The sequence below is a fragment of the Cynocephalus volans genome, chromosome 12 (assembly GCF_027409185.1).
Source record: "Cynocephalus volans isolate mCynVol1 chromosome 12, mCynVol1.pri, whole genome shotgun sequence".
In the NCBI taxonomy this organism is placed as follows: Eukaryota; Metazoa; Chordata; class Mammalia; order Dermoptera; family Cynocephalidae; genus Cynocephalus; species Cynocephalus volans.
The window spans coordinates 79,503,890-79,521,180 of record NC_084471.1 but is presented as its reverse complement, the minus strand read 5'-3'; the positions used below and the strand labels follow the sequence as shown (position 1 = coordinate 79,521,180).

The 17,291-nt window shown below is 35.9% G+C and overlaps 1 protein-coding gene across 1 annotated transcript in view; it reads right to left on the bottom strand.

Moving 5' to 3' along the window:
- CPNE8 (copine 8) overlaps positions 1-17,291 on the bottom strand; it is a 207,026-nt gene that overhangs the window by 140,919 nt on the left and 48,816 nt on the right. Inside the window, exons 4-5 of the mRNA XM_063074742.1 lie at positions 12,370-12,473; positions 6,914-6,953 (exon numbers count right to left, since the gene is read on the bottom strand). Of these exons, the coding sequence (XP_062930812.1) occupies positions 6,914-6,953; positions 12,370-12,473 (144 nt within the window). The remainder of the gene's footprint in view (positions 1-6,913; positions 6,954-12,369; positions 12,474-17,291) is intronic.

Here is a 17,291-nt window from a genome sequence, read left to right as displayed (position 1 = left end):
TAAAATTCTTATTCCTTCAAATTTATTACATTATTATTTCTTGTGTACCAATATTTACTGATCAATTCCCTCCATCTATATTTGATTTTATATTGTAGCTTGCTACTTGTTTACATTCATGAGAATTATATTAATACTATGGGCTTTAGAAATTCTATGCACATAAAAGGGAAATTTACCTTGCAGTAAAAGAGCTGATTTTGATGGTTGGTTCGTTGGTTGGTTGGTTTGCTTGCTAGCTTGTTTGCTAGGTATAAATATTAAAGGTTCCTATATATACTTCTTTTTTTTTTTTTTTTGTCCCTTTTGTGACCGGCACCCACAGTGGAAGCGTCGCTGCACTCCCAGCGCCGCACTCTCCCGAGTGCGCCATGGGCTCGGCCTCCTATATATACTTCTAAAAATCTTATACATACATACATTTATTTATTAATTTGGCAAAGTAGTGTAGCATACTCCTTAAGAATAATAATTTTAAGGGTCTATAGTACCTGTGTTAAGTAAGATACAGACTGAACCATTTACTCTATGCCTAATTTTCTTAATCTACAAAATGGGCCTATTAAATAATTCCTATCTCATAGGTTGTTGGAAGGACTAAATAAGATAATATATGCAAAGCACATAGAGCACATGCTTGAAACATGATAAGCATCTAATAATATATATATGCCTCTTTCATCCTCTCTACTCCTTTGGGTTAAAAAAATATTACTACAAGGCTGAGCCCGTGGCGCACTCAGGAGAGTGCGGCGCTGGGAGCACTGCGACGCTCCCACCGCGGGTTCGGATCCTATATAGGGATGGCCGGTGCACTCACTGGCTGAGTGCCGGTCACGAAAAAGACAAAAAAAAAAAAAAAAAAAAAAAAATTACTACATACTCAAAACTTACTACTTATTCCTGAATGCCAATAATGGAAATTATCTAAATAAAATAATTAATTTTCTTTTCCAAAACCACTTTACAGTCACAGTCAACACATGTTTGTTTAAACAAATGCTCATTGTAAATGCTACTATAAAATCCAAATGTGCCTGATACACCAACTCATCTTACCTGTTGACTAGTATACGTACAAATATATGCATGTAAAAGAATGACACTTTGAAAACAATGGCATAATGAACCAAGAGATATTAACTGTAAGTGGAATTTCTTATTTCTGTGCTAGCAGAAAGCAATCAATGCATGTGGTTTATCATTATCATCATCATAAACAAGCTCTTTCACACAGGCCAGTCAGACAAGACCTCTCAGTGATGACAATTAAGTAGGTACGTGAGTAATGTGAAAGACATAACCATGTGAACATTTGGGGCAAAAGCATTCCAGGTAGGAGAAAAACCAAGAACAGAGTCCCTGAGACAGGATTTTACTTGGAAGGTCAAGGAAAAAGCAAAAGGGGTAGACCCGGCCAGCAGGGAAGAGAGCAGTAGGAGACGAGGCACCGGGAACTAAGTCAAAGACTGTGATCTCCATCCAAGAGTGAAGAAAAGCCATGAGAGGCTTTGAACTGGAAAGTGACATGTTCTGATTGGCTTTTAAAATGATCGTTCAGGCTAATCTTCTTCCCCCAAGATTCTATCCTATTCTTTTCCCCATCTGTAGTCTCCAGACATTACCTAATCAGTATCTCCATCTGGATGCATATTGTGATATCAAACTTAACATGAACCTGGTCTTACCACTGGTCTGTCACTTTCCTCCCCAGTGTATCTCACTGCATAAACTGTATCACCATTTACCCAGTTGCTTTCACCAATAACCCAGGAACCATTCTAACTTCTCTTATTTTTACACCTGACATCCAATTCATCCACAATCATACCACCAAAATATAATCCAAAACTGACCACTTATTACCACACATGGCTAACCATCAAATGTGTCTCATCTTGCCAAATTATGACAGGCTTAGAACTGGTCTCCTGAAGTCCAGCTTGCTTCCCCAACCCCATTCTTCACTTCAGCTGGCTGCCACAGTCACCATTTAAATGCATAAATCAGATCACATCACCCTCCAGTGACAGCCATCAAAAAATAAAAAAATGCAAACTTCTTCTTTAACCAGGGCCTACAAATCTCTACATCTTTTGATTTCTATGTACCTCTCCAAACTATTTCATTCCACCCTCCTCATCATTCACAATATTCTACATATGGTAGCCATCTTTCTGTCACACCAACATTCTAAATCCCTTCCTGACTAAAGGCCTTTGTACTGCTCTTCCCTGTGTCTGAAATGCTGTTCCTCTACATTTTCAATAGTTCCCTCCTTCTCTGCAGTACCTATATACCCAGGGTGAACACTGGTGTAGAACCATGCTCCTTGGTTGAGGGGAACCTGAGCTTCTACTTAATGGTGCTTCTCCAGTTACTCCCTCACAGTATTAAAATCGTACTAATATAAGAGCTATAAAGAAAATAAACTATCTTAATTATTTATTTGCATGTGTGTTCATTGAATACATCTGCCCATCTCACCTCCCCAACTCTAAAATGTGAACTGTTTTAGGACAGGGACCTTGTTTGTCCTATTCATTGCTGCATTTCCCAGCACTACAACAGTGTCTAGTACAAATTTATTGCCTGCCTGACTGTATAAGAATATACATTGGAATTCAGTTCAGTTATATAAAGGTTAAATTAGATTTATATGCTAATGAAAGAATCTTGCCCCACTTATAAATCTGTTCCTGTAAGAAAATGCATTTTATGGTCCAAACAATTAATTTTCAAATGACATTTTTAAATATAACTGATCTATATGTGCAAGTGTGTATGCATAATATTTAGAAAATGTATCAAAGAACATACACACCTTCACTGCAGGCTAGTGTCTTGTGGTCAAAATGAGCCGGAAAGCCATTAGCACTTCTGAAGCAAAAATGTTAGTGGGTGCTTTCCAAGATCAGCCAAGTGGATAAATACATTTTGGGTTGTTTCACAGGTATGAAAATTTAGTACACAAAGTACAGTTTTGATATCATCTGGTCCAGCACACCAAGCAGAATTCTATACCCACCAATTATGGGCCTGTCATTAATCTTTTCATTAATGATTTGGCTGATGCAATTAAATTATGCAAATTAAAGTCATCTATGTAGTTCTGCTAATGGCATTAAGATGAGTGGGTCCACTAGCATCTTAGAGAACAAACCTGGGATTCAAAATGCCATGTTATGTTCACATGACATTAAGTTTATGGGGAAATATATTTCGGTAAAGATATTTCCTCAGAGAATCATAAAAGGGATAAATTCTCCTCCATAAAATATGATCCTGGATTCCAAAAGGCTTTGCCTGGAGCACAATGTTTTTCCACTAAAAAACTTTTCCACCACCAATGGACCAACTAAAGTTATATTGATCCTTTATGTCTCACTTACCTTGTATACATTTGCAATGGTAGAAATCTAAGGTACAGTTCTATACTCTACTGTACTTTGATTTTACCTAATAGTTTGAAAAAATAGGAATTTGATCCAAGATGCTTACTAGCCACCAAATAAAGTCAACCTGAAAGGGAATTCTTTCTAAATTATCAGAAATAAGAATAAATAATAAGGAAAAGATTTTATTATTACTAATTCAAGGAGTCTCTCTTGCTACCAAATCCCTTTTGTAAAAAGCACCTAACAGTTTTTTCTAAAAGGTTTTAGTTTATATTTCACCTTGCAAAATTAGACCAACCACACTCTTAAAGAATCATATCCTCAGGGAATAGACCTATCTTGTTTATTGGTTCCTCTGATGTTCCAAAAGCCTCATGAACTCCTCTTTATCTAAAATCTATACTTAAATGCTTTCAAATAAGGAAGGGCTTTTGTTTTTAACTTCTATCAGGAATTCAAGGCAGTCATCTCTAATAAGTCTTGTAACAATGCAAAAAAAAAAAAAAAAATTCCTCCCTGTTTTGACATAACCCAGTTATAAAGCTCAGGCACTTATTAACTAATTTTTATTGTCAATTAAATATATTTTAAAAATGTAACACAGACAGAAATGTAAAGGATAGATTAAAATGTGAGATAAAACTGTAGGAAACCATGCAGTACTTCAGTAGAAAGGTAATGAGAATCTGAACTAAGGCAGTAACAACAAGAAAGGGAAGAAAAAGATAGAAGAAGCAGTGATTCTTACCACAGGATCTGGTGATTCACTAAATGTTATATGTGAGACAGAAAGTGGTCAGTATGCATCCAAGTTTTTTAATTAAGTAAATTGTGTTGATGAATTCTTCTCCGGATAGATAATAGAAGCAGGGGAGCAAGACTGAGGTGGAAAAAAATCATAAATTTTAGATATACTTGGCTTTAGGCTTCTGTAGAATATCTAACAGGAAACACTTAAGCAGTTGAAAACTTGGAGTTTCGGAGATATGCAGAGGGATACATACTTGGGAGCCATCAGAATAAGACATGCAAATGGTTGAGCCCTCCCAAGGAGAGCTGATGCAGGAGATGAGATGAAAATTAGAAAATAAAGTTAAGAGAAATAACAATATTAAGGGATAGGAGGAGGAAGCACAGCTTAAAAAGGATAGATAATCAGTAAACAGAGAAGTAGGAGAAGAAACAGGGAAAAGTTTCCATGAACGTCAGGGGAGGTGAATATTTCAAAAAGGAAGTGGTCAATCCTATAAAAAGAATCAGGAGGTCAAGTAAGGTAGAGAATGAAGAGAGGCCACCGAAGCTTGATTTAACCCATGTCAGAGGAGTTTAAACAGAAGTGAAATCAGAAAACAGTCAGCTGAAGACTGAATGTAAAGTGAGGAAGTTATGTGAGAGCTCAGACTGCTCTTTGAAGCAGTGTGATGACGAGGAGAGAAGAACAGAAGCATCATGAGGGTAAAGCAGTGCTAAGACAAGTTGGTAGGATGAGGGAGACGTGAAACTTCTCTTGTAACAAACAAAAGCTTTTCTACAAAAGAGAAATATATGAAAATATATATACACTCATGGCTTCTGAGAGGCCTATCTCTTCTATAATAATATTTAGTCTTTATTGATCTGATTACTGAAGGAATGCATAGTCAGGCATGTTTGAGGTATCCTCCTATCCCATGCACTATTCTCGACCCTAAACTCAAGGCAACTACATGGGTAGCGACCACTTGTTACCACAATCACACTGACTCTCAAAATATCCTACCCCATGGAGATGTCCTCAACTGCCCTCTGAAGAGTAGTTTGAACCAAGAAACACAGAGATCAGGGGCAGGGAGAGTGGGTACTTGAAATTCCATGTCCAGTCGGGGTTAGGGAAGTCACTTTCCCATGTGTTCATTGATGAACAGAAACTTGGTCTTCAGAGAGAAGCAGAAGCTCAGAAAAAAGATGATAAAAGGAACATGTAGCCTCAGAGAAAGAGAGAAATGAAGAAAATAGCTATTGCAGTCTCAACCCACCATCCCTGTTTCCAGCTCCAGTTCCCCTAAGGACAAGCTATTCTTCACATTTATGAGATGCTTCTAATCCCTTTAATAAACCATCCATGTGTGCAGATAAGTGAATACATTTCTTTCTTTGCAACTAAACAATTTTAACTAGAAGTTCTAGGTCCTTTTCTGATTCTTCCGAGGACATTTGGAAAACTTCCAATACAAAGCTGTGAGAACAAATTTCAAATGTCCAGCTGCAATGCCATGAACCTTCTCATGAAGAGGAGGAAGGTGACATGGTGACTGCAGGGGCCTTGCTAATGGAGAAGAATGAGCTTAGTAGAGCACTTTGTTCAATTTGCAGAAAATCAATCACTTAGGCTGTCCTTTGAATACTTCTTCGCATGATTCTTCTCTATGCTCCATAACACAAATAAATGCCATATTCCCTCTTAATGAAAAGGAAACAGTAAATTTTCATTTTTACCTCAGGCTCCCAGTTTCCACAAATCTGTCTCCTAGCTTGTGATCACTCCAGATGTCCCCTCTCTTCTCTAAATTATGGCATTCTCCCTCTCTGAGCTACACTGGAAATCATATGCCCGTCCATTCTAGTTAACAGCCTACAACAATGGAAAAGTGAAAAATCTTACCCTCTGAGTCTCTGAGTCCAGCTGGCCTCCCAACACTGGCACAGCTGCCAATTCTATATCTATGTACTCAGATTTCACCTGGAACCTCACTGAGCCCCTTTCAGAATGCTGTTTTCACCCTATCCAGCCCTTCCTACTAGCTGTGACCTAATTCCAAACACACAGGTCAATCAACAAGAGGAGGGACTATCAAGGCTTCACCAGAGTGCCTTCTTTGTCCTTCTAGCTCTGATGCCCCACTGCACCTGAACCTGGAAACTTTCCCCACATAATAGTTGTTGCCTGGTGAGAAGAGCTCTTGAGAAAAGAGGACTGGGTAGGAGGGCAGATCAAAATACGAAAAGAAAAAGAGACTGAAATTGACTTGAACACAGACACTTTGTCTGTCTTCCTCACATTATCCCCGCAGAAACTAGCAAGGTGCCTGGCATAAGGAAGTATTGTTGAGCACATGAACTATCAGGAAAGCAGAACAAGCCACTCTGCCTACACCCAAATAGTTCCCATTCTCTCAGAAGTGAAGCCTTCCAAAAAAAACACAGGCCCATTATTTCATCCTGCTTAGCCTGATCCAACTTCAAACATTATCGAGAACTGTCAGTATTTCTAAAAAAAAAAAAAAAAAAGTAAATATATAAGAAAAAAGAAGATTAATTCATTCCATTTACTAAAGGTAACATTCTTTTAATAAGCCCTGAAAAAAAATGTTGTTCTAGGGTTCTCTAAAAATGTTATTTTCTAAAACAATCACATTACATGAAAAGTTATGAATATATAACTTTAATATTAGTAAATCAGCATAAATATTAATCATAAATCATCATATTATAATATATTATACAGTCATCATAAAAACATAAAAATATGAACTTACATGTTTGGACAAGTTGGGGCTCTTTGAATCAACATCATACCTAAAGATTGAAATACAAAACTCAAATTATTTCCATAAAATGTAGCTAGAGAAAAACATCAGCATTTTCTGAAATATATAAATAATGTAAAAATGAATCAAAAATAGTACTAATGGGGAGAAAAACTTAGCAAATTTGAAGTTTCTCATAATCTGTGGCCTGTATACCAATGCTGGAATCCACAATCCCCAGGTCTTTTTATTCCTCCAAACCTAAGAAGTCCTGATATTTTTTCACAATCACCAATTCTGCTGTTTGATAACTTCAGAATTTCTTTTTTCTGTAAATCAGTAGTATCTTAGTACTGTTCAACTGACTTCAAAATTCCCTAAAAAGTGAAATTCATTCTTCTCTGGTTATCATTAAAAAATAAACAGGTCCTGGTAACAGGCTGTCATTTGTGTACATTTTAATTCTTATTCAGTAACTTAAATGCTATTGCTCACTTTGAAAATTGGCTAAAGTAATGACACACTATTTTTCTCTAATCACAGGATTTCACGAAACTGTATTTTATGGAAACAGAAACATATTCATATAGGACTACTGTATATTCTGGTTTTGACAAGTTGGTACTGGAAATAAGTGATTTCTTGGAAAGATTCTGGGATAACATTGTTCTCTATCACTTTAACACGTTGTTTGAAAGAGTTTGTAGTAGAGAGTTCACTGCCAGTCAGAATAACCACAATTTGCCAAAGTCTTGAACAGGAAAATATATGTTCTGGCTCCAGTCATTCACCCAAATCATATTCCTTTCACATTCCTGTGCATAGCTTCTTACCAAAAATTAACTACCTTTGTTTTAATGTTAATTAAAGTCTTCTCTGTTGCATAACAAGAATGTTTTCACAAAGAAACAAAGCATCTCAATCAACAAAAGGCAAAGAAACAGTTCATTGAATATGGGGTTTCCAGGAAGAAGGGTACACCCCCCTGAACAAGGAATGTTTACCACAAACTGGCTTAAAAATTATAGCATGCACATATCTGCCTCAAAGGAATTACAAATTACTCTCTTTCACATCAGGGCATTCTGATCACTTTCAACAGCAATATTCTCGAATATTAAATCAGCAAGTAGCCAGCATACACTGAGAGAACTAAGGATGTCAATACAAAATAAAAAATTTTATCCAAGAAATTTTTCTTATTCAAGAAATTTTTTAAAAGGTAATATTTAAATTGGCAATAATAATTTTGTAACAATATCAAAGGTGAAACATAGCTGTGCTAGCTCCTTCTCAAGAATCAACCCTGGAAAATGTCTTCTAGTTTAGTGAGGATTGGGAGAAATAACATGTATGTTCAGCTCAGTTCAAGGAAGTTAAAAAAAAAAAAAAAAGCTTATGGTTTCATCATAAAGAGATTAAGTAACTTCAATATACAATCCTCTTCCACTGTATTTAACAAAGCTTTTAAATAACATTATCTCAAAAACAGGTAATTTACATACATCTGAAGACTTTAGGTAATATGTCGGACTAGAAAACATCAGAAATTAGCATGATTATTCTAAAAGAATTTTCCTTCTAACTTTTCTAAAAATACCAAGACTACTCTGGCCCTCACTGGTCAGACCATAAACACGACATCCTAAATGGTTACAATGGATATCTGTGACTGTGTGTGCCTGTGTTTATGAATGTCCTGCTCTTCTAAGGGAGAATTCAGGACAGAACAGGAATCTCTGCAGTTTCCCCCCAGAAAGTGCATCCCACTTAGCCTAAATTTACTAACAGAAATTGTATAAACAACTTCCTCCTGCTACTTAAATCTTATTGCTAGTGTAATACATCGGCAGTAACTGATTTGGGTGGGCCTTAAGGATTAAATTTTCTGTAAGAGAGTAACAGACGTTGACTGGAATTTTTCCTGTATTTCTGTAAGTGCAACTGAGGCCTGAAGCAGAAAACAAAAGATGTTAAGTATCCCTTCATGCTTAGCTCAGAACTACTAGAAGAGTCACTCTCATTAGGGTCAGACGCTTCTCCACAAAGCTCGAGGGGCCAGTCCGTGGCCTTGTGATGAGCGCAGTATTCATTAGGTGACAGGCTATTCCCTCCCAGTTAAAGGGCAGGAGGGAGGTTCTTTCCGTTCCCCAAAACCAAATGAAGAGTAGCTCCAAAATCTGGGGTGCCTACAAGAGGTGGAGGACAGCATCTGGTGCTCCAGTCAGCTACAGACCTTGCCTGCAGGTACACCCTGAGGCTGCCGGGGGAAGAGAATGTCACTAGAACATTCTAGAAAGCGCTTTCTGAGAGCTGAGGAGCATGGAACAGCATTCTTCTCAGTCCCTTCTCCACAATGAGGGAGACAAGCAGGGTACTTAAAACATGTCCCCTGAAGCTGGTACTCACATAAGGTCTAGATTTTTCAGAAGGTAGGAGACTCACATCTCTGCCTTCCAGCAGCCCCTACCCTTTTGCTCTTTCCCTTCCCTTCTCTTGTGGAGTAGCTGGGGCAATAGCTCCAACTGAGGGAAAGAGCTGTTGAATCAAATCTGAGAGTAAAGTTTTAAAGTGAAGAGTACCTAACAATGGAATGGATGGTTCTAATTAACAAAAGTGACAGAAAAGTCATGAAATTAGATCTGGACATTGTTAAGGAAGCACTTAACCAATGGGAAAAACTAGAATTGACAAGTTATTGGGACAATTATTGGAGGAAATAAAACAACATATTTTCCCCCAAAGTCTTGATTATCACCATCTGATTTATCAAGAAAAAAAGTCGTTTACTAGGTAAGTCAAATCTAGACTAGTGAATCCCTCTTTAGTATTCTAGTCTGAATAGAGAAATAGGAAAGGGAAGGTTAATATCTCACCTCTCCTATAGTCAGGCTCTTATTATGTAGTGATATAGCTACTCACACTTCCTTCTCAAAGACATTTTGGTATAGCTATTCTACCAATAACAAAGTTTTCATCAGTAACAGCAAAGGAGATTTATGAAGTACCTATATTATGATCAGTTTGACAATTATGATAAAAATAAATAAATGCCAAAGTTTATGATTTTCTCTGTGATATAAACACAGCATGATGACAGAGATATGTCTCTTGAATGAATAAGAACACATCAGTCCAAAAAGGCAGGAGAATTTTAAGACACATAAACTAATCTGAAAAATATATCTCAGGCATATCACAGTAACAATAATAAAAATTACTATGGCTTAACCAGAACTGATAAGAATTTGGGTCAGGAATACCAGAAATACAGCCCTACTCTCTCTCTCCCTTTCTCATTACAAACTTCCTTCAGCACTAAAAATTAAATTAAAAAGTGTCTGAAAGCCATTTTTCAAAGCTTGCATAATATGCAGAAGCTTAGATGATATACTGTCAAAGCCTCTTTTTCATTTTTTAGAATTTTGTAAAATCAACGGACAGTAACTAAATCCAAAACAATTCTGAAAATCATTTACATATATCATTTACATTCATCTATTTACACCCCAATTTATACTGTGCATTCTTCAGCGTGGCTGTTCCCGCAAGGGGCTATGTTACTGCCAATATGTTATAGTATTTGCAGTAGTTTTCTGGGTGACGGAGGCTGAGACTACAGGTGATTTTTACTGCCTACTTTATCCTTCATTTTCCAAATTTTCTGTAATGAACATATATTACTTTTGCTAGGAATAACATATTGCTAAGATAAATTTTAAAAAGCAATCATAGGTTTAATATAAATATATAACTAGTGACCTACTGCACAGTTTCCAAACTTATTTAAGTAGATATGCAAGAAAAATCACAATGTTATAAAAAAGAAGCCTGTTATCACAGGTTAAATGCATTGTGTGAAATATCCTAATACATGAGAAATCAAAAGGAATTAATTAAATTGATATCAAAGACACTACATGAACTAACAGAATGTACTTGTTGCTTTTCTTGATAATCTTCTGCAGGTAACCCTTTCTAGCCCAAATTGTTTTAATTTTTCAGAGATCATATGAAATTGAGATGTCATTTGAACCAGACTTCTGAAATTAACCAAATACATTCAAAAGGTAAAATGATACTTATTTAATTCAATTTTGCAACAAATTTTCACATTTCTAACATTACTCTGTTTCTGTGTATAATTACTCTGTTTCTTCCTATAATTTCTAGGAAGCTGAAGAAGTTAAAATATATCAATTTATTACACTACTTTCTGTGACTTTATATTTTCTTATCACACTGAGATAAATGTTCCTGGGACAGCCACAGTTATGAGTATCAGGTGATGAACGATAAGCCGCCACCAAGATAAGTGTAGTCAGGAAGTCATTATACTCCACTTCAGTTGTTCTTCTCGTGAGCCTCATTTTTATGATTTGGAAAGGGATTTCTAAGAATTAAAAACCAAATATGGACATAATAAATTTTGTTTGATAAATATGATGAATACTTCACACTCTTGAAGGAATGGAGCTGGTACTGATCTCCATTTTTAAACAGAAGCACTGCAGGATATTTTGCTACATACACTTTAAAAGAAAATGAGAGACTATTAACAGTAAAGAATTATTTTTACACTAGGAGGCAAATTATGACTTTTTCAAATAATATATTCATAGCTTTTGTTATCAACAAAGTATTTATAAATTGTGATAGCATGGAACACTTTATTGTTTTCAGCTTCTTAAAATAAGACATGTTTTAAATATATGATCTTCGTAAACTCCTTTTAATTATTTTGACATAATAAGCAAATACAAGGTCATCTTTTCCCTTGCCTGCCTCTCACTAATAGATTTCCTTTTAACCATATACTCAGAGACTTCAACAATCACCACAATTCACCCCTGTGGAACAAAAATTTTATAATTAATAATACCTTATAAATGGAATGACTCCAGGTTCTCTGTGGACAGGAAGTTGAATTTGCCAATAATACTTTAATATGCCTGATTCAGCATCAAAGGAACAAGAATATTAAAAATACATAAAGTGCTGGCTCTGCTATCCTGGGCCTTGGAAATATATGTCCAACAAGGAATGCAAGAAGCCATAGTCAGGCAGAGATCCATACAATGTGCTAAGAAGCAATTGAAAGAAACTTAAAGGTCTGAGAGATATCAGCCATGAGAGTGGATGAGGTCCCTTTGGAGGATACACAGAGCTGTAAGAAACCCATTGTGTCATAGGACGGTTTGAAAGAATGTCCGTATATACTGCCCAGCATTTCTACATGGCTAAACTCTTCACTTATTTATTCAAAGCTCAAAGCGAACAGCTGGAAACCTACAAAATGCAGAGCGGTGCTGGGGACTGTGCTTGGAACACACTCTGAACAAAGTTAATCTAGTTTCTTGCCAATATAATCTGAGATTTAGTGCAACCATAAGATCCAGCCTTATGTTACTAAAATTGTCTTTAAAAACCAATTTTTAAAAATATAAGTTTTTAGTAGAACTTACAAATCAAAACGAAGATTCTCTCTTTCTTCAAAAAAGTAGTCCAGAATAAATTTTCTTACAAAATCAGGATTTAAAGTATTATCAATTACTTCAGTTCTTCCAAACTGTTGGGGGTGGGAGGGCGGGAAAGAGAGAGAGAGAGAAAGAGAGAGGTTAAAATCGAGCCTTACATAGTTACTCATTACAAGTACAGTGTTTATTATTAACATTCCTCTTTAAAACACAAGCATTAAATATCCAAATGATTCTATCAAATAAAGCCCTATAGAAAGGTTTTCAGAGATCAAATCATTCCTCTTATTCACTCAGGGAAATCAGAAAATGAGCCCTGTGTTCATTCAAAATCAGCTTCTCAAAATTCAAGCTGAACACGTGCTCTCTTCTTTTCCCTACTTGAAAGGCAAATCCCCTTCTAATCAAAAGAAGTTATTTCTACCTTAAATTTAAATTTACTGTAAATTATTTTTCCAGCCTTGTGTATAAGTAGGCCAGGCAATACATATTCATACCATTGGAGAGGTCAAATGTTCACAACCCTCTTCCCCAATTTTTATAGAAAAAAAAGTTCTCCATGTGATACAGTTTATAAGCCATGTTTTGGGGAGGGCTTTCTTATAATCTACTACACACTTATGTCACTAAACTCAGTTGTTTTTGTTTTATTTTGTTTTAATTATATGATACCTGGACAGCTAAAATGGGACCTACAATTTTTGCATATTTTTAAGCTTTATGTACTAGATATATATATGTATATATACTATGTATACTGGAACTTAGAAAAAAAATCAGTTTCTCCATTTTAGAGCAAGTGGAAACCAGAAAAAAATTCCAGTTCTTTTCAATGTGGAAGAAGTCCATTAGACACTACTGCTAAAGATAGAGCACATGTATAAACTTTACATCTCTTTTTTGTCCTTGGCTTCCCTTCTGACTACCATGAATTCTAATGAGGAAATTTTAACCTTAGTTCTGAAAAACAGTATGCAATCAAGCAAGCTGTCTTATCAAAGAGACAACTTTTATGAAAGTTCAAAGAAATGCTATCTTTTTAATAGGAAAAGAAAAAAAACTATGCTAAGCCATTAAGATGTGAAGGTCAAGAGCTTCCTTAAATTTTGATAGCTGAACTACAGTACAAAATATCAATTACAAAAGATTTACTAGTGTTATTGCCAACTAACTATCCCACCCAAAAACTAATTTGCAGATGCTTATGCCATTGGACAATAGTTTATACCATAGGCAAATATCATACAGACAAACCACAATCCAGGTAACTAATCCAACATTGCAAAAATATTAAGCAGTTACTTTGAACAATAATAATGACTACAGCCACCATTTATTGAGTATTTGTTTTGATCCAAGCACTTTTCATACATTACTTTAAATTTTTACTATAACACTCCGAGGTAAATATTATTAGTCCCATCTTACAGATGAGAACAGTGAGGCAGAGGCTCCCAACCTAAGTCACTTTAGCTATGAAATCTGCATTATTTCTAGAATTCTCTTCTATTTAAGCATAGAACATGTTAGGTCTTAGAGAAGATCCAACAATGAGCTTATCCATGGGTTCTAATTTTAAAGAAATGGGAATAAAACAATGTACCCAAATAACCACAGACTGGCAGTGCCCATATACTTCAAAAGATAGTGCAGAGATCAAGAAGTTTAAGCATGAACCAGAAAGAGCCTGGGCTCTCCCAGTCTTTCCACCACCAAGAGGTAAGATAGTATCCAGGCCAGAGCAGAGAGCACAGAACTGGCAAATGCACAATACTCTCAAACATAAACTCAGCCAGTACCCATAATCCTCGGCACCCAAATCCCTCTTGTGGATTTTAACCAAAACCCACACTCAGAGGGAAGTTTAGAAGAAAAAGTGAAATTCCTCAGGGTAAGCCCCGTTGAGGTACAAGACAGCAACTCCCCAAGGTCTATGAGCCATTAAAACACCCAAAAGCCTGTTTCTATGGAACTCTGGCTTGTCAGCAATAGTGGTGGCTGAGTATATTACACTGTCTCTAGTGAAGATTAATTTGTAGCCATTAAAATTCTGGTTTTAGCTAATCATCTTTAAATCATGACTATCTCCGTGACAGTATGTCTCCCAACACATAGTCCTGAAGTTGATTTTGACGATATCACCAGTGACCTTCACATTGTTGAATCTAGTGGTCACTTTTTGGCCCTCAAATCATGGGACCTCTCAGCAGCATTTGACATAGCTGCCCACTCCTTCCTTTCTGAAGCACTCATTTCTGGCTTTTTGACTCTCCACTCCCCTGTGTTTCTCCTGTTCTCAGATTCTCGGACATTCAATCTCTTGTTGTCAGAGTACAGTTCTAGGCTCTCTTCGTCTCTCTATAGTCACTCTTCTGTTAGGTTATTTCATCTGTTCCTGCTATGGTATGAACATGCCCATTTCAAAATTCAGATGTTGCTAATGTGACAGTGTTAGGAGGGGGGGCGTTTAAGAGGTGATTAGGCCATGAGGGCTCCTCCTTCATAAATGGGATTAAGTCCCTTATAAAAGAGGCTTCATGTAGCATTTGGCTGTTACTTGCCCTTCCCCTTCCAAATTCTGCCACGTGAGGATGCAGCAAGAAAGCCCTCACCAGATGCTGGCACCTTGATCTACGAATTGTCAGCCTACAACTATGAGAAAATAAATTTTTGTTCTTTGTAAATTACCCAGTCTCAGGTATTCTGTTACAGCAGCATAAAATAGACTATGAAAGCCTCTTTGGCTTTAAATTCCATCTGTATGATGATAATTTTCAAATATATATCATCTGCCCAGACTTACCTATGAGTATAGACTCATTCATACAATTGCCTTCTAGACTTACACATGTGGTTGTCTGAGTCCCCTCAAAACCATCATCCAAACATAAACACTTATTTATTTTATTTTATTTTATTTTTTTGTCCTTTTTGTGACTGGTAAGGGGATCACCCCGCACTGCACTCAGCCAGTGAGCGCACCAGCCATCCCTATGTAGGATCCAAACCTGCGTGGCGGGAGCGCGGCTACGCTCCCAGCGCCGCAGTCTCCCGAGTGTGCCACGCGGTCGGCCCATAAACACTTATTTTACACCACAACCACCACCCCAATCCTGGTGTTTACCAAGACTACCTGTTGTCAGTAAACGATACCACTATCCACTTGATTCCTCAGGCCATAAATGGAAGGCATTTGTTTCAACTCTTTCTTCTTGACCCACCAAACCATATTCATCACTACCTCATAAATTATCAATTCTTACCTAAAGTGTACCTCACAGCTGTCTACTTTTCTTCATATCTGCTATCATCAGCCTAATTCAAGCTTTTCATCTTTCTCATGGACTGCATCAAGTGCCTCCTAGTTTGCTTCTCTCTTTCTACTCTAGTTCTCCCTCTAATTCATCCTCTATATAACATCCAGAGAAATATTTTGAAGAATGTAAGCATGGTCATGTCATTTCACCAGCATATAGAGAGAGAATATATACATACATATACATATATACATATACACATATAGATAAAAATAGAAAAAGGTACATCAGAATATAGCAGTTATCTTCTAATTTTTTATTTGTTATGCATTTATGAGTTTTCCTAATTTTTTGCAATGAGAACATTATACTTTTGAAATCATAAACAAAAAAAATTTAAAGCAGTGTTACTATTTTTAATTCATTCTATTATGAAAAATGAAAACTGGCAATAAAAAGAAATCCACAGATACATTATAACTAGTCAGTTCAGGGGAAATACATTGGTTCTTTTCAGAGATTGGAATATATTATCTACCAACCAAGTGATTAATCTTTCTGACTTGAAATAAAATTTAAGTCTCGGCTAATGTCTCATATTACTAAATTAAAAATTTCCAATTTTTTGGAAAATGTGCATTTGTACATCATTCTATGCATATCAGAAGGGTTTAAATTTTTGAGGAAACACAATTATTAATAGTATTTGTTGATGGAATACACCCAGATACAGCTATATTTGAAAAAATTATTACTCATGTCCTAAAAAGTTTTGTTCTGAATATTAACCATGCTAGATTACAAAAAGTACCTACAAACCTAAATACAATAATCTCTGGCAAAATGAACATATACAGATATAAGGAGAGTCAAGCACTTTTACATAATGATACAATAGTAAGTTTTCATCATCTCATAATTAGAAAACTGTTCTTTTATTCACCAAGTGAAAAGTTTTCAGTTATGTTTTTAAAAAGTATGTATACTATTAATTTCGTTAGAACACAAAACATTGTTCCTTGTAAAACTTTAAGCAAAAAATAAAAAACAATTTACAATCAAGTCTTTGAAAGCTTTCCTTTGTTTTATGCTTCAGCTAATCGGATAAATAGCTACTTTTCTAATTAGAAACAAATCTTGCAGAAAATGATAGAACAGAAATACTCCCGATTTCTAAATCAACTAATTGTTAAACTGCTTTAGAGCAGCAGTACTGGAAAGAACATTTAGTAACTTCATTTATTTATGGCACCAGACAGATGAACTTTGTTTTGAGAAAAATATTCAGAAAGTTTTAATATACTGTGAAAGCGCAACACAACCACCCAGTCACATTCACTTGTCAACTGAAGTGAAAGTGATGAAGGAAAAAGGTCATCTGAACTAGTGAACATCTTTAGTTCAATTATTATAATTAAATCTTAGTAGCCATAATACACAGAGGATAGTTTGCAGAGATTAGATAAGAATAGATTGAATAGGGCAGATAAATTATTAAGACATAATATTAATATAAATTAAATAAAAAAACACTCAATTTAGGACTACATACAACCTACAAAAAGGATACCAAGGACACACACACACACACAGAGAACACACACACAATGAGGGTTTATATTCTCACACACTTCTTGGAAGTTCAGTACTCAT